At 32.9% G+C, this 26183-nt stretch overlaps 1 protein-coding gene across 12 annotated transcripts in view; it reads left to right on the forward strand.

Annotated features, from left to right (window-relative positions):
• The window catches only part of VPS13B (vacuolar protein sorting 13 homolog B), a 753213-nt gene that overhangs the window by 204112 nt on the left and 522918 nt on the right, over nt 1-26183 (forward strand). The window contains exon 18 of one of the 12 annotated variants that reach the window (XM_081265604.1): nt 1175-1305. The exons of the other annotated variants lie outside the window; for them this stretch is intronic. Within the exon in view, the coding sequence (XP_081121730.1) occupies nt 1175-1263 (89 nt within the window). The 3' untranslated portion in view covers nt 1264-1305. Of the gene's footprint in view, nt 1-1174; nt 1306-26183 lie in introns of those variants that run through there. 12 annotated transcript variants of the gene reach the window in all.

Below are 26183 nucleotides of genomic sequence, written 5' to 3' on the forward strand. Positions count from 1 at the left end.
GTGTATTTTTTATCATAAAAGAGATGTATATTTGCCAATATTTTTGATATAATTTTTACTTGAACTCTTACTATCTTTGGATTTCAGCAAATGTGGTAAGAGTCTGAGCTTTTAGCATTTTCTGTAGCCTTAAAAGTGTGAGTTTTTACTGACTCAGGCTTCTCAATTCCTGTCGACAGTTTGATTTTGAATAGGTTTGTATAATGAGACAGAAAAATGGACTAGAAACCACATCTCTTAATGGCTGACTTAAGGGATAGAATGTTTCTGACAAAATGTATAGTTTGTCATACAACAAAGGCACAACAAGTAACCAGAAAATTGCAAAACAGGACAGAAAGGGAGTGTAGTTAAATGAATTCAGTCAGGATACACCAAACCCAAGTCTTGTTCCTTGTGGTGTGTGACATTAGTTTCTTGGAGATTTAGTTAAATTTTTCTACCAGATAAAGGGAATATTAATTCCAGTTTAATATTGGTGTGAGTACTAAGGTCATGGACAAAAAGTTCTTCTAGGGTCAGAGTTTGGAGCATGCAGTATATATTCAGTGAATGTTGACTGTTTCTTTACATCAGTTTTCCATAGTTCATTACATAGGAAATAAGAGATAAGTTAACTTAGAAAAAGATGGAAACAGGGAAGCTTAATTTTTGCCTTATGTTATTTCCTAAAGATTATTTTAATGAAAGGACCAAACTTTAAATTTTTACAGCTAGAAGAACCTTTTATTACTCATTTGAGAGATTATGTTCCATATATTGCTTGGTTATTTAGTGCCAAGGCCAACTGCCTTTAGTAGGGTATCACTTCAAACACTACTGCCGCCACTGCAGGTTGCAAGCACATGATTGAAGGCTTCTAGTTCTCAGTTCATGCCCAGATGTCTTTCAATAACTATAGCCAGTAATTTCTTCAAATTGCTCACTTTATCAGCAGCACATGTCATTAATCCTGAAGTGGTTGCTCAAGTCAAACTGCAGAATCTTTAGCTTACAGACGCAGCTGCAAACAGGTGAACAGGCAGAAAGTAATTTGTGCAGCTTGGTGGCTGTCAGACGAAAGACAGACAATCTGTGTTTAAAACAGATTGCAGGCCCTGTATGAGCCAGACAAAAGGGATTTCACCAACTGCAAATAATTCCAAGGTTAACATATTTTCCTTTCTGCCATTAGGTGATTTGTTAAAATTGGAAACAATGAACATTATAAATCTACACAGAAACTGGAGACAAGATGAAAGAGAAAATCAGATCACCAAATAGGTTTACATTTGTCTTTCCAAAGAAGTACAACTGGCATTCATATAAGCTATTTTCTCACAAATTAAGCCAGGTTATAAAACAATTCTTTGAAAGTTATAAGATTATAAATGTTTCAAGTTGCATTAAGAATTACTGATATTAAAAACAAATTTGAATAGTCAGCACAGTTTTTATGGCAAATGTTTTGACTGTAAGAGTTAATTATTTGTAGATGTTGGAGTTTGCTTTTGTCAAATATTATTTAGTGTTTCTCTTGAAACTTTATTAATGTAGATTTTAAAAGTAGCATATTTCATTTCAGATATATCATAATTTGTAGCACATGAGAATCTACTATGGTTACACAATGAAAAATCTTATAAAATAAGAAATTTCCAGAATCTTTGTATTTAAAAAAACTTATCCTCCCATTTTTTTTTTCATGGAGTTGTTGGAAGATGACATTGAAAGATAACTGAATCTTTCTGTAAAACAGTTATATTTTAGAAGATTGTTCCATAATAGCAGTAAGAATATTCATTTGTCAGTAAATCTCAAAATTGATAAACAGTGCTATGAGAACCTGAATCAGCTGAGTGTTACTTGTCACTATTAGGCCAAATATGTGCTTATTCACTAAACAAAACCTGATAAAGGACCATATTACATTAGTTTTATGAGTATATCATAATAGAGTACTGAAGAGGTACATGCACATGTGTACATATATTTCAATATTTAAAATATATGTACTCATGTATGTTCATGTATATGTATGTGTTGTATAAGAAGTACATAAGTAGCCCTGTTATTATCTACCAGAGCGCATGTTTGTGATACAAACAGCTATAAGTGAACATGACTATTGTCTCATTCTCTTAATGCTTTTCCTTCTTGTTTCCCAATTTCATATTGTAATTATTTTTAATCTTTATGACATAGTGTTTAAAAATGTAGTCTTCAGTGTGAAATCTTATTCAAGTCCAGTTCAGTTATATTGTGTGACTTGGGATAATTTGCCTAACCTCTCAAATCCTCAGTTTTTCAGTACTGATAGAGCTATTATGTCATGTCGTTGTATTTTATTTTGAAAAGATCATATCATATAAAGTATTTTGCCTGGTGTACTTACTTAACAAGATTCAATAAAGTTTAGCCATTTTCTGCTTGAATTTGAATATTTTTGTGGTGTTCCTTCTTTCTTTCTAAGCATTTGTTACTGTGATTTAAGCACCATAAGAACTTAGTAACTAAGCAGAATGAACTTATAATTGGTTCTGTAAATTTTATAGTCCACTTTGTGGAGTTTGTTTCATAATAAGCAATCATTCCTTGATAAATATCTTGACTTTGGAAATGAGAACAAATGTGATTTTTTTCAAGCATAGACAAAATTATATGTGTATTTTAATTTCTCTTATTTCAGCTTACCTAATAATAAGAAATTATATTTCAGATACACGTGACTTTTTTTTTTGTACTGATGATTGAACCCATGGGTGTTTAACCACTGAGCCACATCTCCAGCTCTTTTAATTTTTCTATTTTGAGACAGTCTCACTGTGTTGCTTAGGGCCTCACTACATTGCTGAGGCCTTCTTTGAACTTGTGATCCTCCTACCTTAGCCTCCTGAATCACTGTGTGTCACCACAAATGACTGCAAATACCCCCCCCCACACACACACACACATTTTTTTCCAGTGCTCATGCAAAAGTTTTAACTATTGATCCACATCTCCATCCCCTCCAATTGACTTTTAATGTCAGATTATTTTATAGATACATTCCTCTTGTCTCCAGACTGTCTTGTCATTATTTCTCTTTATTTTTACACCCACAGTCAGTGGGTTCAAGAGCACAGACTTGACTGTTTTGCAGGTGTCTCATTACAGCCGTAGAGTTGAAAACGTGTAACAGAGAGTTTATATCTCTTAAACCAAAAATTTCTATATACACCTTTACAAAAAAAAAAAAAGAAAAAGAATAAGAAACAAAGAAAGAAAAACATGTTTTTTTGGCCCCTACTTTTAGATTATGATGTTGGATGATCATGACTTTGCACATGTCTAGATTTTGTGTTCTTGATGTAGTCCATTGGTCAATTAGCTAGATTTTTGCTTGTTGTTTCACTACTTTCTTAATGAATTTTGAGCTATTGAAGGCAGATATTGTATTTTATATTTCTTTGAATTCTTCTATACCTACTATAGTTAACTTTGCCTGGTTAGATATAAGTTATTGTTTGTTACTTGATATTAGCTACAGGCCTTAGGTTATCTTATGAGGGTACCTGCAAGGGACTTTGCAAGTGTGGAGCTTTTGTCTTGCATGTACACACACACACACACACACACACACATATTTTAAATAATCTCATTCCTTTTTAATACATTAGAATAGATGTTATAACATTTTAGAGTAATTGCCAAGTTGTCATTTCATAATTATGAGAAATCTCCTAATGGTTTTCCTATTTCTGTAATTCCCTTTAATCTTCATTGGCCTAACTTATTTTTTAGATATATCTGACATACAAAACAGCATACAACATTTTACCACCTTTTAAAATTGTGCCTTCATTTCTGTTTGAGGGAGTTTTGGCAATGGCTGGGTTATCAGTGTATTGAAAATATATTGGGGTTGTGGCAGATGTGAGGTTAATATAATTTTAATAATAGTTTCCCTTATGTCCAGGCCCTTTCATGGGTCAACATGAGTTTAGCCTTTGTTGCTGATGTGGTTACACTAATATTTAAATTATAGTTGCTCACGAGACAAAACAGACACAAAATATATCACATGAACTTATCTTTCTTATTTCTCTAAGTGAAATTTTCAGCTAGTTTTCTTCTATAGCTGCACAAATTTTAAGGGTTATATAGCAGCATTTGTATTCCAAATAAACTTGATACATATAAATGTGTATATATTTATTAAGAAAGTAAGATCACCATCATTAAATTTTTTTTGACTTTTTAAATTGAATAAGTTATTTAGGACAGGGGAAAAAAAAAAGGCAGGTTGCTGAAGGCAGTCCAAATGACTGATCATAGAGTCTTTATATGCATCGGTAATGTGTTGTGCAATATAAGCTGAAATATATTCCACAAGGGAGGAAAACGGAATAGGTTACATACACTGTTCCTAAGTGCAATGAATATAAAACTCCATTACTCACTTTAGGCAGGTGCTTTTTATATGAGGCTCTAAAGAAATATAAAACTGCTAGTGAAATGATTGGTTTGTACAGACACGACTTAGCTTCCAGTGGTTTGACCAGATAAAGAGGCGAAAAACATATTCTTGTAAACATTTTAGTAATGATTTTTGGCTTGGTGATTAATAGACTATTGTTGTAATAACTGTCGCTGTAATGTGTAGCCCATGAAATTTTTGACTTGATTATGAAAAATTATTTTTGTTGACACAGGGAAATTGTTATAATTTTTGTTTGTTAATGATAAGGAAATGCCAGTTTCCAAAATCTCTTTTCAAGATTTGGAAATAATTTTGAAGGACTTCCTAAATAATATTTCTTTGTAGTTTTAAACTTTTGTTTTCTAAAATTATATTTTATATCTATATGCTTAGAAATAGTTTGGAATGTGTGCTAACCCTCTTTTGGATAGCTCTGCTGTTGGTTAAGGAACACCATGAAGCATTAAAAAATGTATTAGGCTATAAAGATTTGCAATGGTTCCACCTACATATAGAAGTCCATCCTTTATTTTTCTCTGGTACAACCTGTGGAAAGAAGAAGCACCTCCTTATTGTTTAAACATACAACATTCTTTCACAAATGAATTTTCATAAAAATGAGTGAAAAGGGCTCACCTGGCATGTGTGGGGCCCTGGGTATGATCCTCAGCACCACATAAAAATAAAATAAAGATGTTGTGTCCACTGAAAACTAAAAAATAAATATTAAAATCTCTCTCTCTCTCTCTCTCTCTCTCTCTCTCTCTCTCTCTCTCTCTCTCAAAAAATGAATGAAAAGGGAAATTGAAATGATAATAAATGGGTATATTTTACATTTTGTTCTAGGCTTTAAATACTTGAACCAGTAGGTTTTCTTTTTAAACCTGATTGATTTTTCCTCCCTCCCTCTCTCCCTCTCTTAAGTTAGTCCCTCTCCCCTACCCCCCTGCATCTCTCTGTCTCTGTCTCTTGTGTGTGTATAAGGTTTAAATTCATACAACATATAATCAACCATTTTAAAGTGTAAAATTCAAGTGTGCAATTGGGCATGCCTGGAATCCTTGCAACTTGGGAGGCCAAGGCAGGGGGATGTAAGTTCAAGGCCTGTCTTGGCAATTTAGTGAGGGATTGTCTCAAAAAGACAAAGGGCTGGGATGTTGCTTTGTGGTATAGTGTCCCTGTGTTTTAGGGACAAGACCAAAAAAAAAAAAAAAGTCTACTGTGTTGTGTTTTGGTATTTCATGTATTCATAGTGGTGTGCAAATACCAGCTCTTAATTTTGAAACCTTTTACCATTACATAAAAATACCTATACCTTTTAAGTAATTGAATCCCTGTTTTCTTTCATTATTTGGTATCCTCTAAACTACTGTATATCTCTGTGGATTTCCCTATTCTGAATATATCATATTGAAGGGATTTTATAGTATATGACTTTTTCTCTTAGTGTAATTTTCTGTAAATCTTTACAAGTTGCATTTATTAGTAGTTCATTTTATTGTTGTATAGTATTCCATGGTGTGGCTATAGCACAGCTATTTTAAAGTCATTTATCTGTTGAAGGTTGCGTGTGTCCTAGTTTGGGGCTGCGATTAATAAAACTGCTTTAATCATTTCTTTACCAGTTTTTATGTAAGCGTAGTGTTTAATTTCTCTGGGATTAATGCCCATGAGAGCAGTTGCTGAGCTGTATGGTAGTAATACTTTTTAGAGAAACTGTCAAACTGTTTTCCTGAGTGGCCCCACCATTTTTTATTACAATCAACAGTGTATGACTTAACAATTTATTCATATATGCACTAGCACTTGATTTTGTTATTGCCTTTTTGTTTATTTTTAGTTTGTCTTAGTTGTATATAACATTACGTGTCATTTTGACATAGTTTTAAAAGCATAAAGTATAATTTGCTGTTGTCATTACTACTGTTTATTTTAAACATTGTGATACATTTGTAGCGATCATCTCCTTGTTGTAGTAATCTGAATTTCCCTGATGGCAGTATCAATGGTATATTTAATTTTTTATGTGTTACTTGCTATCTGAATATTTCCTCAGTGAAATATTATTCATATAGGGTGTCCATTTTAATATGATACTGTGTTTTTACTGTAAGGTTTAGAGGGATCTTTTTAAAAAATTATTTATTCTAATTTGTTATACATGACAGAATGCTTTTCAATTCATAGTACACATATAGAGTACAATTTTTCATGTCTCTGGTTGTATACAAAGTAGAGACACACCATTCGTGTCTTCATACATGTACTTGGGGTAATTATGTGCATCTCATTCCACCATCTTTCTTACCCTCATGCCTCCTCCCTTCCCCTCCCTTTGCCCTATCTAAAGTTCCTCCATTCCTCCCCATGTACCACCTACCATCCCCATTATGGATAAGTATCCACATATCAGAGAAAACATTCAGCATTTGTGTTTGTGTTTTTGGGATTCATTTACATCACTTAGCATAATACTCTGCAACTACATTCATTTACCTGCAAATGCCATGATTTTCTTCTCTTTTATTGCTGAGTAATATTCCTTTGTGTATATATATATATATAAATACCACATTTTCTTTATCCATTCATCTACTAAAGGGTATCTAGATTAGTTCCACAATTTAGCTATTGTAAATTGTGCTGCTATAAACATTGATGTGGCTGCGTCCCTGTAGTATGCTGTTTTGGGTATAAACCCAGGAGTGGGATAGCTGTGTCAAATGGTGATTCCATTCCCAGTTTTCCAAGGAATCTCTATACTGCTTTCCATAGTGGTTACCAATGTGTAGTCCCACCAGCAATGTATGAGTGTGCCTTTCTCCCCACATCTTGCCAACACTGATTATTGTTTGTATTCTTAATAATTGCCATTCTGACTGGAGTGAGATGAAATCTTAGAGTACTTTTGATTTACATTTCTCTAATTGCTAGAGATATTGAACATTTTTTCATATATTTTTTGATTAATTGTATATCTTCTTCTGACAAGTGCCTGTTCATTTCCTTGGCCAACTTATTGATTGGGTTATTTCTTTTTTTGGTATCAAGATCTTTGATTTCTATATATATCTTAGAGATTAGTGCTCTATCTGATGTGCATGTGGTAAAAATCTGCTCCCAAGCTGTAGGCCCTCTGTTCACTTCACTGATTCTTTTGCTGAGAAGAAGATTTTGAGTTTGAATCTATCCATTTATTGATTCTTCATTTTATTTCTTGTGCTATAGGAGTCTTATTAAGGAAGTCAGGCACTAAATCTGACATGATGGAGATTTGGGCCTATTTTTACTTCCATTAGGCGCAAGGTCCCTGGTTTAATTTCTAAGTCCTTGATCCACTTTGAGTTGAGTTTTGTGCATGGGGAGATATAGGGGCTTAATTTCATGTTGCTTCGTATGGATTTCCAGTTTTCCCAGCCCCATTTGTTAAAGAGACTATCTTTTCTCCAATATGTGTTTTTGGTTACTTTGTCTAATATGAGATAACTCTATTTATGTGGGTTAGTCTCTGTGTCCTCTATTCTGTACCATTGGTCTACAAGTCTATTTTGGTGCTAATACCATGCTGTTTTTGTCACTATTGCTCTTTAGTATGGTTTAAGGTCGTGGTATAGTGATGCCAGCTGCTTCACTGTTCTTACTAAGGATTGCTTTGGCTATTCTGGGTCTCTTATTTTTTTCAGATGAATTTCATGACTGTCTTTCTATTTCTCTGAGGAATGTCATTGGGAGTTTGATTGGAATTGCATTGAATCTGTATAGTGCTTTTGGTAGTATAGTCATTTTGACAATATTACTTCTGCCTATCCAAGAACAAGGTAGATCTTTCCATCTTCTAAGGTCTTCTTTAGTTTCTTTCTTTAACATTCTGTAGTTTTCACCGTACAGGTCTTTTAACCTTTTTTGTTAAGTTGATTCCCAAGTATTGTATTTAATTTTTTTTCTTGAGGCTCTTGTAAATGGGGTGATTTTCATAGTTTCTCTTTCAGAGGATTTGTCATTAATGTTCAGAGAAGCCTTTGATTTATGGGTGTTGATTTTGTATCTTGCTACTTTGCTGAATTTATTTATTAGTTCTAGAAGTTTTATGGTGGAATTTTTTGGATCCTCTATGTACAAAATTATGTCATTGCAAATAGTTATAGTATGAGTTCTTCTTTTCCTATCCTTAACTCTTTAATTTCTTTTGTCTGTATAATTGCTCTCGCTAAAGTTTGAAGAACTGTGTTAAACAGAAGTGGTGAAACAGTCCATCCCTGTATTGTTCCATGGTCAATTTTTCTCCATTTAGAATGATGTTGGCCTTGGGCTTAGCATAGATTGCTTTTACCATGTTCCTGTTATCCCTAGTTTTTCTAGTGTTTTGAACATGAAGGGGTGCTATATTTTTTGAATGCTTTTTCTGCATCTATTGAGTTGATCATAGGATTCTTATCTTTAAGTCTGTTGATGTAATGAATTGCATTTATTGATTTCCATATGTTGAACCAACCTTGCATTCCTGGAATGAATCCCACTTGATCATGGTGCACTATCTTTGATATGTTTTTGTATTCAATTTGCCAGAATTATATTGAGAATTTTTGCATCTATGTTTTATTAGAGATATTGGTCTGAAGTTTTCTTTCTTTGATGTGTCTTTGTATGTTTTTTGCAGTTAGGGTGATATTGGCCTCATAAAATGAGTTTTGAAGTGTTCCCTCTTTCTATTTCATGAAATAATTTGAGGAATATTAGATTAGTTGTTCTTTGAAGGTGTTGTAGAACTGAACTATGTATCCATCTGGTCCTGGGCTTTTCTCTGTTGGTAGGCTTTTGATGGACTCTTTTATTTCATTGTTTGAAATCGATCTGTTTAATTTGTGTACGTCACCCTGATTTGGTTTGCGCAAATCATATGACTCTAGAAATTTGTCAATGCCTTTCATATTTTCTATTTTATTGGAGTACAAAAATTATTCAAAAATCATTTCTTATTTTCTTCTGTATTACTGTAGTGTCCATCATCATATTTCCTTTTTCATTACAGATCTAATTTAAGTTTTCTCTCTCCTTTTCATTGTTAGCATGGCAAAGGGTTTATCAATTTTATTTATTTTTTCAAAGATCCAACTGTTTGTGTTGTCATTTTTGCAGTTGTTTCTTTTGTTTGTACGTCACTGATTTCAGCTCTCATTTATTTCCTGTATTCTGCTTTTTGTGTTGATTTGTTGTTCTTTTTCTAGGGCTTTGAGATATAATATTAGATTATTTATTTGTTGACTTTACTTTAAGGAATAAACATCATGCAGTGAATTTTCCTTTTAGTATTGTCTTCATAGTGTCCCAGAGATTTTGGTATGTTGTATCCGTGTTGTCTTTTACCTATAAGAATTTTAAAATCTCCTCTTTGATGTTTTTTGCAAAACATTGGTCATTTAATAGCATATCATTTAGTATCCAGGTGTTGGAGTAGCTTCTGTTTTTATTTTATTATTGATTTCTAATTTTATTCCATTATGACTTGATGGAATTCAGAATAGAGTCTGTATTTTTTTGTATTTGCTAAGAGTTGCTTTGTGGCATAATGTATGGTCTATTTTTGAGAAAGATCCATGTGCTGCTGTGAAGAAAGTGTTCTCTTGTTGAACGATGAAATATTCTATATACATCTTTTAAGTCTACGTTATTGATTCTGTTATTGAGTTCTTTAGTTTTTTTGTTTAGCTTTTGGAAGATACTAGGCAATCGCTTAGCTGCTGAGGTACAGCCCTAGCCCAGAATATAATTTCTTCTAAATGGAATTCTGCAATATATGACTATATGACTTCTGACTTCTTTCACTTAATCTAATTTTTTAAGGTTCATCCTTGTTGTGGTATGCTTCAGTACTTCATTTTTTTCTTTATATTTTAATGAGATACTATAGTATGATTATATGACTTTTTTTTATTCATTGATTAGTTAGAAATGAGAAATAAGTTCAAGTTAGTGAACGTTTGAGTTGTTTCTAGTTATTAGCTATTAACAATAATGTTTTTGTGAACATTTTTACAACCTTTTGTGTAGACATACATTTTCAGATTTCTTGGGTGTTAAAGTTGAATAAATGCAATTGTATGGTCCTATAGCATATGTTTTTAGCTTTTTGATTAATTGTCAAATTGTTTTCCATAGCAACTCTGCTAAATTTCATTCCCAGTCCTAATGTATGAATATTCCAATTTCTCCATGTCTTTACCAACAGTTAGTTTCTCTTTATCTTTTATATTATTGCTACCCTAGATAGTATTAAGTGGTATATTACTGTGGTCCCCTTTTTGTTGATTAATACTTGTATAATATGCTTTTTTCCCATCCGTGTTCTTTCATCTCACCTATATTACTATGTTTGAAAATAGTTTTATTCAGTCATCACATCTTGATTTTTAGCTGGTTTGTTTAAGCCAATTTTAATTAATTAAAGTATTAATATGGTAGGCCTCAAGTCTTCCATTGTACTTGTTTACTGTTTGGTCTAGATTTTTGTTTGTTTGTTTGTTTATTTGGTTGTTTTGGTTTTTCTTGACTTGCTTTGGGTGTTTGAAAAATATCATTTTGGTTTTCTTGTAGTGATTTTGAGTGTATTTCCTCAAGCTTTTTTAGAGATTGTTTTTAGGTATTACATTTCACATATTTAGTATTATTATTATTCCAGTTCAGGTAAAGTCTAGAAGTCCTACTTCCCTTTATGTGCCTCTAACTCCTTTGAATAAAATTGTTTTAAATATTTACAATATGCAAATTGAAAATAAATCAGTCTCTCTGTGTGTGTGTGTGTGTGTGTGTGTGTGTGTGTGTTACTTTGGTGTGAAACAGTTTTAGAGAACTCGAAAGAAGGATAGTTTATTATAGTTACCTTAGTTTTGATCATCATATCCTTTTTTCTTTCCTAATTTTAGAACATTAATTACTTAATCCTTATCTTTTTTTTGTAGAACTAATTTTAGCTCTTAGGGTAGGTTTACTGGTGACAAACTTCTTTAATTTTTCTTCATTTGAGAATTGTTACTTTTCTCCTTTGAACTTGCAGGGTATTTTCTATTTTTGGGGGTCACCCTTTCTTTAGCAGTTGTAAAACTATCATGCCACTTTTTCCTAAGCTCCATGGTTTCTAATAAAATATCTGCTGTCATTTAAATTGTTTCTTTTTCTTAACTTGTTATTTTCTTTTGCTCTTTTCAACATTTTTTTCCTTTAAATTTTAAGTTTATGATGTCTTTGTATTTCTTCATTTATTCTTTTTCAGTTCAGCTCTGATTCTTAATCCTTAGGATTTAGATTTTTTTCCAAATATGGAAGAGTTTTAGCCTTCATTTATTTATTTTTTAAGGTAATTTTTTATTTGCAGGCAGACACAATACTTTTATTTTATTTTATTTTATTTTTATGTAGTGCCAAGGATTGAAACCAGTGTTTCACACATGCCAGGCAAGTGCTCTACCACTCAGCCCCAGCCCCAGCTTAGAATTTTGTTTTTTTAGGTCAAGGTTTCTCAGTATTTTTTTAATGATTTATTTTTAAGTAAATGACAGCAGAATGCATTACAATTGTTATTACACACATAGAGCACAATTTTTCATATCTCTGGTTATATATAAAGTATGTTCAGACCAATTTGTGTCTTTATACATGTACTTTGGATAATGATGTCCATCACATTCCACCATCATTGCTAACCTCCTGCCCCCTCCCTTCCTCTCTCATCCCTGTACCCTATCTAGCAATCCTCTATTTCTCTCACGTTCTCCCTCCCTACCCCACTATGAATCAGCCTCCTTATATCAGAGACAACATTCAGCATTTGGTTTTTTGGGATTGACTAACTTCATTTAGCATTATCTTCTCTAACTCCATCCATTTACTTGAAAATGCCATGATTTTCTTCTCTTTTATTGCTTAATAATATTCACTTGTGTATATATGTCACTTTTTTAAATCCATTCATATATTGAAGGACATCTAGGCTGATTCCACAGTTTAACTATTATGAATTGTGCTGCAATAAACATTGATGTGATTGTGTCCCTGTAGTATGCTGTTTTTAAGTCCTTTGTATATATAGACTGAGGAGAAGGATAGCTGGGTCAAATGATGGTTTCATTCCCAGTTTTCTACAGAATCTTCATACAGCTTTCCACATTGGCTGTACCAATTTGCAGTCCCACCAGCAGTGTATGAGTGTGCCTTTTCCCCCACAACATCACCAACACTTATTGTTGTTGGTCTACATAATTGCTGCCATTCTGACTGGAGTGATGACATGATTTCTTAGAGTGGTTTGATTTGCATTTCTCTAATTGCTAGTGATGATGAACATTTTTTCATATATTTGTTGATTGATTGTATATCCTCTTCTGACAAGTGTCTGTTCAGTTCCTTGGCCATTTTATTGGTTGGGTTATTTGTTTTATTGTTGCTTAGCGTTTTGAGTTCTTTATATATCCAGAGTGCTCTATCTGATGTGTGAGGGGTAAAGATTTGATCCCAAGATGTAGGCTCCCTATTCACCTCACAGATTGTTTCTTTTGCTGAGAAGAAACTTTTTAGTTTGAGTCCATCCCATTTATTGATCCTTAATTTTAATTCTTGTACCATAGGAGTCTTATTAAGGAAGTTGGGGCCTAATCCCACATGATGGAGATTAGGGCCTACTTTTTCTTCTATTAGACGCAGGGTCTCTGGTTTTATTCCTAGGTGTTTGATCCATTTTGAGTTAAGTTCTGTGCATAGTGAAAGATAGGGGTTTAATTTCATTTTGTTGCATATGGATTTCCAGTTTTTCCAGCACTATTTGTTGAAAGAGGCTACCTTTTTTTCCAATGCATGTTTTTGGCACCTTTGTTTAATATAAGATAATTGTAATTTTTAATTGTAATTTGTGGGTTAGTCTGTATTCTGTTCCATTGGTCTACCAGTCTGTTTTGGTGCCATTACCATGCTGTTTTTGTTACTATTACTTTGTATTACAGTTTAAGGTCTGGTATAGTGACACCACCTGCTTCACTCTTCTTGCTAAGGATTGCTTTAGCTATTCTGGATGTCTTATTTTTCCAGATGAATTTCATGACTGCTTTTTCTATTTCTATGTAGAATGCCATTGGGATTTTGATTGGAATTGCATTAAGTTTTGATAGTGCTTTTGGTAGTGTGGTCATTTTGACAATATTAATTCTGTCTATCCAAGAACAAGGGAGATATTTCTATCTTCTAAGGTCTTTTTAAATTTCTTTCTTTAGCATGCTGTAGTTTTCATTGTAGAGGTCTTTTACCTCTTACGTTTATTCTCATGTATTTTTTTGTTGTTGTTGTTGTTTCTTTTAGGCTATTATAAATGTGGTACTTTTACTCGTTTCCCTTTCGCAGTATTTGTCACTGATACACAGAAATGTCTTTGATTTATGGGTGTTGATTTTATATCCTGCTATTTTGCTGAATTCATGGACTAGTTCTAGAAGTTTTCTGGTGGAGCTTTTAGGGTCTTCTAGGTATAGAATCATGTCATTAGAAAATAGTGCCAATTTGAATTCTTCTTTTCCTAGTGTAACCCTTTAATTTCTTTTATCTGTCCAATTGCTCTGGCCAGTGTTTTAAGAACTATACTAATCAGAAGTGGTGAAAGAGGGCATCCCTGTCTTCTTCCAGTGTTTAGAGGGAATGCTTTCAATTTTTCTTGATTTAGAATGATTTTGGTCTGGGGTTTAGCATAGATAGCCTTTATGATATTGAGATATGTTGCTGTTATCCCTAATTTTTCTAGTGTTTTGAACATAAAGTGTGCTGTATTTTGTCAAATGCTTTTTCTGCATCTATTGAGATGATCATATGATTCTTATCTTTAAGTCTATTGATGTGATGAATTACATATTTGATCTCTGTATGTTGAACCAGCCTTGCATCCCTGGGATGAATCCCAGTTGATCATGGTGCATGATCTTTTTGATATGTTTTCGTATTCAATTTGCCAGAATTTGATTGAGAATTTTTGCATCATTTTTGTTCATTAGAGATATTGGTCTGAAGTTTTCTTTTTTTGATATGTCTGCGCCTGGTTTTGGAATCAGAGTGATATTGGCCTCATTTCCTGAAGTAAATTGAAGAGTTTGGAATTGGTTCTTCTTTAAAGGTCTTGTAGAACTCAGCTGTGTATCCATCTGATCCTGGGCTTTGTTGGTAGGCTTCTGATGGCATTTTCTATTTTGTTGCTTGAAATTGATCTGTTTAAATTGTGTATATAATCCTGATTCAATTTGGACAAATCATGCGACTCTAGAAATTTGTTGATGCCTTTGATATTTTTTATTTTATTGGTGTACAAGTTTTCAAAATAATTTCTAATTATTTTCTGTATTTCTATAATTTCTGTTGTGATATTTCCTTTTTCATCACGTATGTTATGAAATGGTCAATGACCATGTTAGCAAGGTCAAGGATTTGTCAATTTGATTTATTTTTTAAAAGAACCAACTTTTTGTTTCATAAATTTTTTCAATTGTTTCTTTTATTTCAGTTTCATTGATTTAAGTTCTAATTTTCATTATTTCCTACCTTCTGCTGCTTTTGGTGTTGATTTGTTCTTCGTTTTGTTGGGCTTTAAGATGTAATGTTAGGTCATTTATTTGTTGACTTTTTCATCTTTTAAGGAATGAACTCCTTGCAATGAACTTTCTTCTAAGTACTACTTTCATATTGTCCCAGAGATTTTGATATGTTGTGTTTGTGTTCCCATTTCCCTTTAAGAATTTTAAAATCTTCTCCTTAATGTGTTCTGCAACCCATTGTTCATTCAGTAGTATATTATTTAGTGTCTGGGTGTTGGAGTAATTTTTATTTTTTATTTTGTCATTGATTTCTATTTTCATTCCATTATGATTTGGTAAAATGCAGGGTAGTATCTCTACTTTTTTGCATTTGCTCAGAGTTGCTTTGTGGCATAATATATGGTCTGTTTTAGGGAAGGATCCATGTGCTACTGAGAGAAAAGTGTATTCTCTTGTTGAAGGATGAAATATTCTATATATGCCAGTTAACATTATTACTTGTATTATTGAGATCTGTAATTTCTTTATTCAACTTTTGTTTGTAATATCTATCCAGTGGTAATAGAGGTGTGTTGAAGTCACCCAAGATTATTGTGTTGTGGTCAGTTTGACTCTTGAGCTTGAGAAGAAATTATTTGATGAACATAGCAGCTCCATTGTTTGGGGCATATATATTTATGAATGTTATGTCTTGTTGATGTATGATTCCCTTGAGCAGTGTGTAAAGTCTATCTTTATCCCTTTCAATTAACTTTGGCTTGAGGTCTACTTTATTTGATATGAGGATGGAAACCCCTGCTTGCTTCCGCAGTCCATGTAAGTTTTATGATTTTCCCCAACCTTTCACTTCCAGTCCCTGTATGTCTTTTCTTATCAGATGCGTCTCCTGGAGGCAGCATATTGTTGGGTCTTTTTTTTTTTTTAAATCCAATCTGCTAGCCTATGTCTTTTGATATTCAGGGTTTTTATTGAGGCATGGTTTGTATTCCCAACCATATTTATTTATTTTTGTTATTTAACTTGACTTTATATTCTTCTTTGATTAGTTTTTCCTTTAGGGTACTATCTCCCCCTGTTGATTTTCATTGTTGTCTTTTGTTTCCTCTTCATGGAATAGTTTTCCAAGGATGTTTTGTAGTGCTAGTTTTTTAGCTATAAATTCTTTTAACTTTTGTTTATCCTGAAAGGTTTTTATTTCATCATGAAATCTAAAGCTTAATTTTGCTGGATGCGAGATTTTTGGTTGGCTTTGATTGTCAGGAGCCAGGTGTCTTGCTCCAATGCTGAGCAGGAGCCCTGCACAAGGTCACCAAGCTGGTGATTTCTGCAGAGAGCAGCTGTATAGGGGTCCTCTAACTCTCAAAGGTGCAGTATTCTGACTAGGTGAGATCTGTATCAAGGAGCGACACAACTGGCCTGCCATCTTCCTTCTCAGCCTTTATTTTTTTGAAATATGTTTTCTGTCTTATCTTTTTTCTTCTCTAAAGCTGGAAGGGGGAAGGGCACCTCCTTACTACTGGGTTTGTTTAGTCTAGACTTCCTATTTAGCCTTCTCTTATTCTACCCAGTAGGGTATTTGGGGTTCCTTGTTAGAGCATGCAGGAGCTAGAAGTCTATGTTCCCAACCAGACCTGTGCTGTTGTTTGGGGAGTGGGGTGAAGCCATAGTTTTTGCTGTGGTATTTGGCTGGACTAGTACAGTTGTTGTCTAAAACTTTTCTGTATTGTTAGTATGTCCTCTTTGGTTCTTTGGCTAGGGAGAGCAAGCTTTCGTTGGAAATTTTTGTGTCTGTGCCTATTTGCTTTTCTGAGTTGCTGTTTTTTTTTTCAACTTCAATTCTAGGATATATGAAGCAGAAACAAAACCATGACTTATAATGTTATTCCTTTGGTTCAGAAGTCCCTAACTTTATTATTTCTTCTCTTAACCTTTTAGAGTTTTATATTTCTTGTTATTTATGATGTCAGTTTTTTGTGTTACTTACATGAGAAATATGAAAAAGTACATCAAATTTCTCTTCCTGGACATGGAACTAGTTTATTTATTTCTATAACTACCTCAGAAAGCTTTCATTAAAAAAATTATATCTTGTTGATTACAATAAAGCTGTCTGTGTCATTGAGGATTCTGCCATGTATTGATGCTATTACTTCTTAGCTTATCCATACCTACCTGACATGATATTCTAATCTGAATTTGGTAGTGGTAGCATCCTTTGTTCTTTAGGGGTATGACCTGCAGTGATTTTTTAACGATTTCGAGCTCACTTTATTTATAGATTCGATTTTCATTCCTGGTCTTCCTACCCTTACATATATCTTCTAAGTTTATTTTGTTGGATTCCTAAGATCTTTCTCCATTTTATGTTTATAATTGGGTTATTTATTGGAAAAGCTTACTTTTTTTTGGATATATATATATATATATATATATATATATATATATATATTTGTGTGTATGTGTGTGAATATATATATATATATTTGTGTGTATGTGTGTGTATATATATATAAATATATGTATATTTTTTGTGTATATATATATATATTTGTGTGTATGTGTGTGTGTATATATATATAAATATATGTATATATTTTGTGTATATATATATTCCCTAAATATATACATATTTATATTTGTAAAATTTATTATTGCCTTGTGATTCTACCTGTGGTGATTATAGGACATTATTTATCTTTAGTGTATACTATGAAACTTGTCACATGATTTTATTCAAGTTTCCCAAATATCGTCTATTTTTTGTATATAGTTTTACAATACAGGCAACTTCTATATCATATCAAATGCTTTCCATGTATTATTTTAATACAACTTTAATCATAATTCCATTTGATATTCCATTGTTTGATTTATCATTTCCTAACATATATACACACACATCCTTTTTTTTATTTTTTAAATTTTATTTTACTTTTTGTACTAGGGATTGAACCCAGAAGTGCTTAGCCACTGAGCCATATCCCTATCCCTTGTAATTTTCTATTTGGGACAGGGTATTCCTAAGTTGCTTAGGGCCTTGCTAAGTTGCTAAGACTGATTTTGAATGATCTTCCTGCTTCAGCCTCCTAAACTGCTGGGATTATTGGCATGCGCCATCATGCCCAACCTACTAAGTGTATTTTGTATGTATATACGTAAGCATCAAGTAACAGGTTTTCAATAAAATGGAATATTGATATTTCATAATACTCCTGTGTGAGATTTAAAATATTTCATGATTTTTGCTGATGTTATCATAAGCATTTTCTGTTTTCATCTTTTCAGTTATTTATTTGGGAGCAATTCCCAAAACTGAAATAAATTTTAAAGAATTTGAACTCCAGGGGCTGGGGTTGTGGCTCAGAGGTAGCTTGCCTAGCATGTGCAAGTCACTGAGTTCGATCCTCAGCACCACATAAAAATAAATAAAATAAAAGTATTATTTAAAAAAAAAATTTGAAGTTTAAAAATAACACATAGTTAGTATTGTTCTTCAGAATTATTTCATGAATATTTAATACATGTTTTTAAAAAGCCTCTACAAAATATTGTAGATTGTATAAACAAATGAATACAAATCATTAATTTTTAATTTTCTTTATTTATAGTTAAATTAATCTTTTATCGTGTCCTTTTACTGTTTGATTTCCTTTTATATGAATTTGTTTTTGTAAATCCTCACCCTCAGCCAAACAGTGTTGAGCAGCCAGCACATTAGGTAAGAGCTCTTCCACTGAGTTACAGGTTCAGCCCGATCGTTTTCTTTGTTATTTACTTATTTATGGGTTCATGAATTCAGTCATTTAAAAAAATAACTATTAATTGTTTTATTTAGGCTTTTATATATTTGTCAAAGAAGCTTTAAACATTCCCATAAGTTAAAGTCTTTGGGTTCTCCATATGTTTAAAATAATTATGTTTACTATCTAAAATAGAAACTCTTAAAGAAGGCTGCTGTATTTAACTTCAAACTCTACTACCTTTTCCTTCTAGGTGTTGTATGCTCAGGTCTTACTTATTATTACTTATTATTATTGCCTTTATGAAAGGCATAATAATGAGACTTATCAAATATATGGTCCTTTGAGTGAATATGTCCATATAGGTTATCTATTTATTATGCTGGTTCCAACTGTGTATATGGTCCCAGTTAGTGTTCTATGGTTGTTAAACGTTATCACATGTTAAGTGGTGTTTTTTCTTAAAACTTCCCAACTTAGTTTAATTCCTCACCTGCTAATATTCTGTCTTTTAAAAAAAGACTTTTATTTAAAATTTTTAATTCTCCCTCCCTTTATTATAAAATGTACATAAAAACTTATCTTTATCATTTTAAGTGTACAGTTCATTAATTTTAAATGTACTTATAAGGATGTGCAACCATTACCACCATTCATCTCTAGAACTCTTTTTACCTTGCAAATGTGAAATTGTATGCCTGTTAAACAGTAACTACTCATTGCTTCCTCTTCCAGTCCCTGGGAGTCAGTATTCTATTTTTTGTCTGTATAATTTTGACTACTCGAAATATCTCAGATAATTGTAATAATACAATATTTGTCTTTTTGTGACGGCCTTCTTTCATTTAGCATAATCTCCTTAGGGTTCACTCATATTTTAGTAAATGTCACATTTTCTTTCCTGTTTAAGGCTGAATAATAATTGTATGCATTTGTCATATTTTGCTCATCTCTTCATGGATACTTGGTTTGTTTTCTTTTCTTTTTTGCTATCGTGAATAATTCTGCTTTGAATATGAGTATATAAATGTCTCTTTAAGGTCCTGCTTTCAGTTGTTTTGGTATCTATGCACTAGTGTAATTGCTAGATCAATGGAAGTCTGATTATTAATTTTTTTGAGTTCTATCTTTTGGTAGTTTTATTCTTTTTTTTTATTGATTGTTCAAAACATTACAGAGCTCATGATATATCATCTTTCATACATTAGACTCAATTGGGTTTTGAACTCCCATTTTTACCCCAAATACAGATTGCAGAATCCCAACTGTTACATACTCACATTATTACATAAAGGCATATTAGTGACTGTTGTATTCTGCTACCTTTCCTATCCCCTACTATCCCCCCTCCCTTCCCCTCCCATCTTCCATCTCTACCTCCTCTGCTGTTGTTCAATTTTCTCCCCTTTTTCCCCCCTCCCCCTTGCCCCTCATAACCTCTTATAATTTTGTGTATCATTGAAGGTCTCCTACCATTTCCATATGCTTTCCCTTCTCTCTCCCTTTCTCTCCCCCCATTAGTCTTTGTTTACTGTTAGTCTTTTCCTCATGCTCTTCCTTCCTGTTCTGTTCTTAGTTGCTCTCTTTATATCAAAGAAGACATTTGGCATTTGTTTTTTAGGGCTTGGCTAGCTTCACTTAGCATAATCTGCTCTAATGCCATCCATTTCCCTGCAAATTCTATGATTTTGTCATTTCTTAGTGCTGCATAATACTCCATTGTGTATAGATGCCACATGTTTTTATCCATTCATCTATTGAAGGGCATCTAGGTTGGTTCCACAATCTAGCTATTGTGAATTGTGTCGCTATAATCATTGATGTGGCCGTATCCCTATAGTGCGCTCTTTTAAGGTCCTCAGGGAATAGTCCGATAAGGGCAATAGCTGGGTCAAATGGTGGATCCATTCCCAGCTTTCCCAGGAATCTCCATACTGCTTTCCAAATTGGCCTCACCATTTTGCAGTCCCACCAGCAGTGTACAAGTGTACCCTTTTCCCCACATCCCCGCCAACACTTATTGTTGTTTGACTTCATAATGGCTGCCAATCTTACTGGAGTGAGATGGTATCTTAGGGTGGTTTTGATTTGCATTTCTCTAATTGCTAGAGATGGTGAGCATTTTTTCATGTACTTGTTGATTGATTGTATGTCCTCCTCTGAGAAGTGTCTGTTCAGGTCCTTGGCCCATTTGTTGATTGGGTTATTTGCTATCTTATTGTTTAATTTTTTGAGTTCTTTGTACATTCTGGATTTTAGGGCTCTATCTGAGATGTGAGGGGTAAAAATTTGTTCCCAGGATGTAGGCTCTCTATTTACCTCTTTTATTGTTTCCCTTGCTGAGAAAAATCTTTTTAGTTTAAGGAAGTCCCATTTGTTTATTCTTGTTATTAACTCTTGGGCTATGGGCGTCCTATTAAGGAATTTGGAGCCCGACCCCACAATATGTAGATCGGAGCCAACTTTTTCTTCTATCAGACGCAGCGTCTCTGATTTGATATCTAGCTCCTTGATCCATTTTGAGTTAACTTTTGTGGATGGCAAGAGAAAGGGATTCAATTTCATTTTGTTGCATATGGTAGTTTTATTCTTAATTGAATTTTTTTTCTTAGAGACTGCTATTTTACATTTCTCGCAAATATGCCAAGGGTTCCATAGTTACTTCATATCTTTGACAACAGCATTTGTTATCCTTGTGTTTTAAAAATAGTAGGCTTCCTCATGGATTTCAGGTGGTATCCCATTTTAGTTTTGATTGCATCTTCCTAGTGATTAGTGATGCTTAGTATATTTTTATGCACTTATTGACCGTATGTATGTTTTCCTTCAAAATGTATTTTTTGAACTCCTTTACCACGTTTTGAAGTGGGTTGTTTGTTGTTGCACATTAGGAATTCTGTATGCAGTCTGGATTCTGATCTCTTAGTGGATAAATGATTTGAATCTTCTCTCTTCACTTTTCTTCCATGTATTTTCCCAGTATTCTTAACATCCTCTTTTGGGCATTTTTCTTAACATCAAGTAGGTATATTTATGTATAATAATAAAAATTATTATTTGGTACTAGGGATTAAACCCAGGGCCTTGTTCACATTAGGCAAGTGCCCTACCAGTGAGCTGTAGCCCCAACAGTGTAATTATTGTTTTAATGATGACCTCTTTTTCTGGAATTGTGAATTTTATGTGAGAAGAGCCTGAATTGTTTTTGTTTCCCCCAAACCTCCTGGCTGAGTTTGTTATATAGTGAGTTAACAGTAAATATTCAATGAACAAGTTAGTAGTGAAAGACATCTGAGTCAAAGTTAGTTCTATACAGATGAATTATTCATACCTAGTAATGGTTAGGTTTAGATAAAACTTGTATCTCTATGAAGTTGAGTGAGTCAAGGTTCATTATTACCCTATTTAGTAAGAAATAGTCCAGAGTAGTATGGAGTAGGCCTTTGATTTTCTTGGTAATTGGAGTGCAGTGGTGGTAGTGACAACATTGAATCTTAGTGGTAAGTAATCAGAGTTCTTACAGTAAAAGAATAGTTTGTTGGAATTCAGTATTCATGGGGTGGGAAATTAGCATTGTAGGATGGCAATTTTACCTAGTGGCATAATTGAGAGTGCCTTGTGGCAAATGTGAATCAAATTAAGGAAAGAAGAATAATATTGTCCTATGTTGAATGAATATATGTATTTGTTTTTATTCTGGTGTGCCCTTTACCAACACTTTCTAAACACATATGCACACATGGGTGATGGCACACATGTGTACAAGATTTCCTTAATTTTCAAGATAGTTTTGTCTCTCATTTTGATTTATATTATCTTTTTAAAAAGTCATTCAGCATCCTTATCTATGTAAAAATAATTTTTTAAAATGTTTGTATCTTATTTTCCCCCATTATGTTTCTAGTAATCAGATATAAACCAGATTCTAGGCTTCATGAATAATAATTTAAAGGATCTCTTTTTATTTTTGCCTCAATATCTACATTTATTTTTAATTTTTAAACATTTAATGTGTAAGAGTGATGGTTTCCTCATTCCCTCTTCTTTTTTACTATCAAAATATGTAGTTTAATGTAATATTCCTTTTTCATAATAATCCTTCTTAAGCTATTTCTACCAGTGGTTATTACTGAGAACCTGGTTGCATGTATTTCACTTCCCTATGTGTTATAAAATTACCTAAGTAAGGAACTAGGCACTTTGTTTTTTTCTGAGGTCTTCATTGTTGCATCTCATGCCATATTGCTATATATGGGGATAATGCTAAATGATCATAATTAGCCTGAGGTATTTATTATAACAGCAAGAACTTTCATACATAATAAAAATATTTTAATATTACATCATTTTGTGATTGTTATTATAAGCAAGTATTAGCATATTATATTAGCATATTATATATATAGTATAAGCAATTATTAGCATTCTTCACCTGGCATATAATTCTTGAGGCTGAGGAATGATATGAAATAATTGGAATGTTTTCCTTGCCATATCAGTTTATAAACAGATTTATAGTGATTCCTTTATAATTTAATCTCTTTCATCACTGACTTTGTCTATTTCCTATTTTTTATACTATGTATTCAAAAACATAATGATTTATTAATTTAACTAGTATAAATTTTCTTTGGTATGCTGAAGGTATATGATAATATTTCTATCTGAAACACCGCTTTTCTTTTTCATGTCCCATCACTGGGTTTCAAACTCAGAGTGTCCATGCCAAACTTATCCTGTACCCCTAAGGCACATCCCCAACTGCACATTATTACTTCTTAATATTAGTGAATTGACCTTCAAAGATTATATTGTTTTTTGTAATAGTAACAGCAATGATGAATATAGTAACTGACAGTTGTTGAACACTTAACATGCAGATGCATTGTTCATTTTAGTTAATGCTCATGATGACTTTTGAGGCAGCTAGTGATTCACAGCAGTTTTATAGACAAGAAAAACTGAAACAGAATAAGTAAATTTGGGGAATTCATTCATTGTCTCTGCATAGCCTGCAGTGTTTTACATTAAAATAAGAATCAAAGAAAGAAAAAACCTTACTGCTTCTGTATCTGTTATGGATGATATGTTGGGGGACTATAAAATTCACCTATAAACTATGGGAAGCACATAGCATGACTTTTAGAAAGAAAAACAAGCAAGAAATAGTAAATTTAAGAAAGAAATGAAAAATGATAAAAAATCAGACAGTGATGCTTTGGCTAGCTATCCTCATGTGCTATGACTATCTTAATAACCAATGAATGGACTTGGGTTTAATCAATACAAGGAGGTAGGCTCAAGAAAGGAGGAATTGAAAGTGATCTATTTCTGTAAGCTTATGATTTCAAAGGCAGACTGTTTTAAAAATCTTTTCCACTCCTAAATTAATAAAGAATGTTCTTTGTCTTGGCCTTGATTGGGAACGGGGAGGGTACTTTCCTGGAGAATTTTTAACCACATTCCTGTCTACACTCAGGTTTTAATTTCCTGCATGATCCAGGGACCATCAAGCCAAGAAGTTAAAATATGATCCTGGGTGGCCTGGTTACATCTCTAGGTACCCAGTAGTAAATAAAAATATTTGCTGTGGTATGTATACCCTCAACTCTGGCAATGTGCTTGAAAAATAAAGCGTTGTGAAATGTAAACTCAAAATTAAAAATTACAAAGTACTTGAGGAAATAATCTACTAATAGTAAAGTTAGAGTGAGCAGAAACCCCCGATAGCCTAATTAGACTCCTAGAATGTCAGAAAATGTAATCGTTGGAATTAGCATATGAAATGACTTTGTTTAGAATGATGAGAGAAGCAAAATATGAGAGGTACAAGATAACAAAAAAGACTAGAGAATTAATGTCTTTGGAAGATCAGAAGTTATTGAATTGGATTAAACAGCAAAATAAATACATATGACGACACTATTAGTGAACTTGAAGGAAAATACCCAAAATGCAGTGCTGTAAAATAGCAATTATAGGTAAAAAATTTGGATATTAGAGTGAGGGATATTCCGTATTCTAAACTCTCAGAAGGAGAAAAGAGAAAAGAAGCAATATTTAGAGACCCTTTTTTCTAATGAAACTTCACACACAATGCAAATCTTCAAATTTAAGAATTGCCAATTTTAAGGAGGAAAAATAAACCTAAACCCCTAAGGAGACTTGTTTTGATGAAACCCTGGGGTGCTCTAGAGACAGCTAGAGGGAAAAGAAATTAATGACATGATTTGCTAACTTTTATTTTATCTTTCCCATTTTCTACATTTGGTAATGAAAATGTCAAGAATCAGGGTATTATTTGTACTTGAATATATATTTGAGGCATTGTGGTAGACTATCAGAAATCCTATTCTTTAAGATACATGCAGTATAATGATTCTTTCCTTTTCAGCCAAAGCATGTTCTTGAATCTTCTTGTCAGACTGTATCTAGAAAGTGTAATTTCTCAGTGTTTTGACCAGGCTTTGCCACTTTTCAAATAAAGACATTTGTTTTCTGGTTTCGTTTCTTTGTTTTTTAAAAAAAATATTTAGTTTTTAGGTATAGATGGACACAACACAATGCCTTTGTTTTTATGTGGTTCCAAGGATTGAACCCAGGTCCCACCTGTGCTAGACAAGCGCTCTACTTCTGAGCTACAATCCCAGCCCACATTTTCTGGTTTCTTATACCCAGAAATGTTCACATTCCCATTCATTGAATCATAATGTGGTATGGAACAAAAGTAGGTTAATTGTTTTTCTTAATTTTTAAAATGACCATGTAGGTTCATTGTACAATTTAGAACAAGGTATGTAGATTTTCCTTATACTCCTTTTTCAACTCATACATAGCTTCTCCATTTCAGCATCCCCATGAGAGTAGTACATTTATTTCATTGCTCAACCTACATTGACACATCATAATTACCTAAGTTTTTAGTGTATATTGGGATCCATTCTTAGTATTGTACATTCTGTGAGTTTGGACAGATTAATAATGATTTATATCCATCATTAGAGTATATAGAGTATTTTCATAACCCTAAACATCTAGTGTGCTCTGCATATTTAACCTCCTCTCACTCCCCAACCTTGGCAGTCACTGATCCTTTTACAAAGCATCTCCATAGTTTGCCTTTTGTAGAATGTCATATATTTAGAATCATAGACTATATACATCCTTTCCGGTTGGCTTTTTAAAAAAAATTGGCAATATGGACTTAGGTTTCCTTTGTACCTTTTCATGTATTGATAGTACATTTCTTTTTATTCCTAGTAGTTCATTGTCTGGATCCAATACAGTTTACCCATTCACATTCCTGAGGAATACCTTTGTTCCTTGCATGTTTGGTAGTTATGAATAAAGCTGCCATAAATTATCTGTGTGCAGGTTTTTATGTGGACATAAGTTTCAATTCCTTTGGGTACATACTAAAGAGCATAATTGCTGGATTCTTTG

Source organism: Spermophilus citellus (assembly GCF_964194105.1).
Source record: "Spermophilus citellus genome assembly, chromosome: 14".
In the NCBI taxonomy this organism is placed as follows: Eukaryota; Metazoa; Chordata; class Mammalia; order Rodentia; family Sciuridae; genus Spermophilus; species Spermophilus citellus.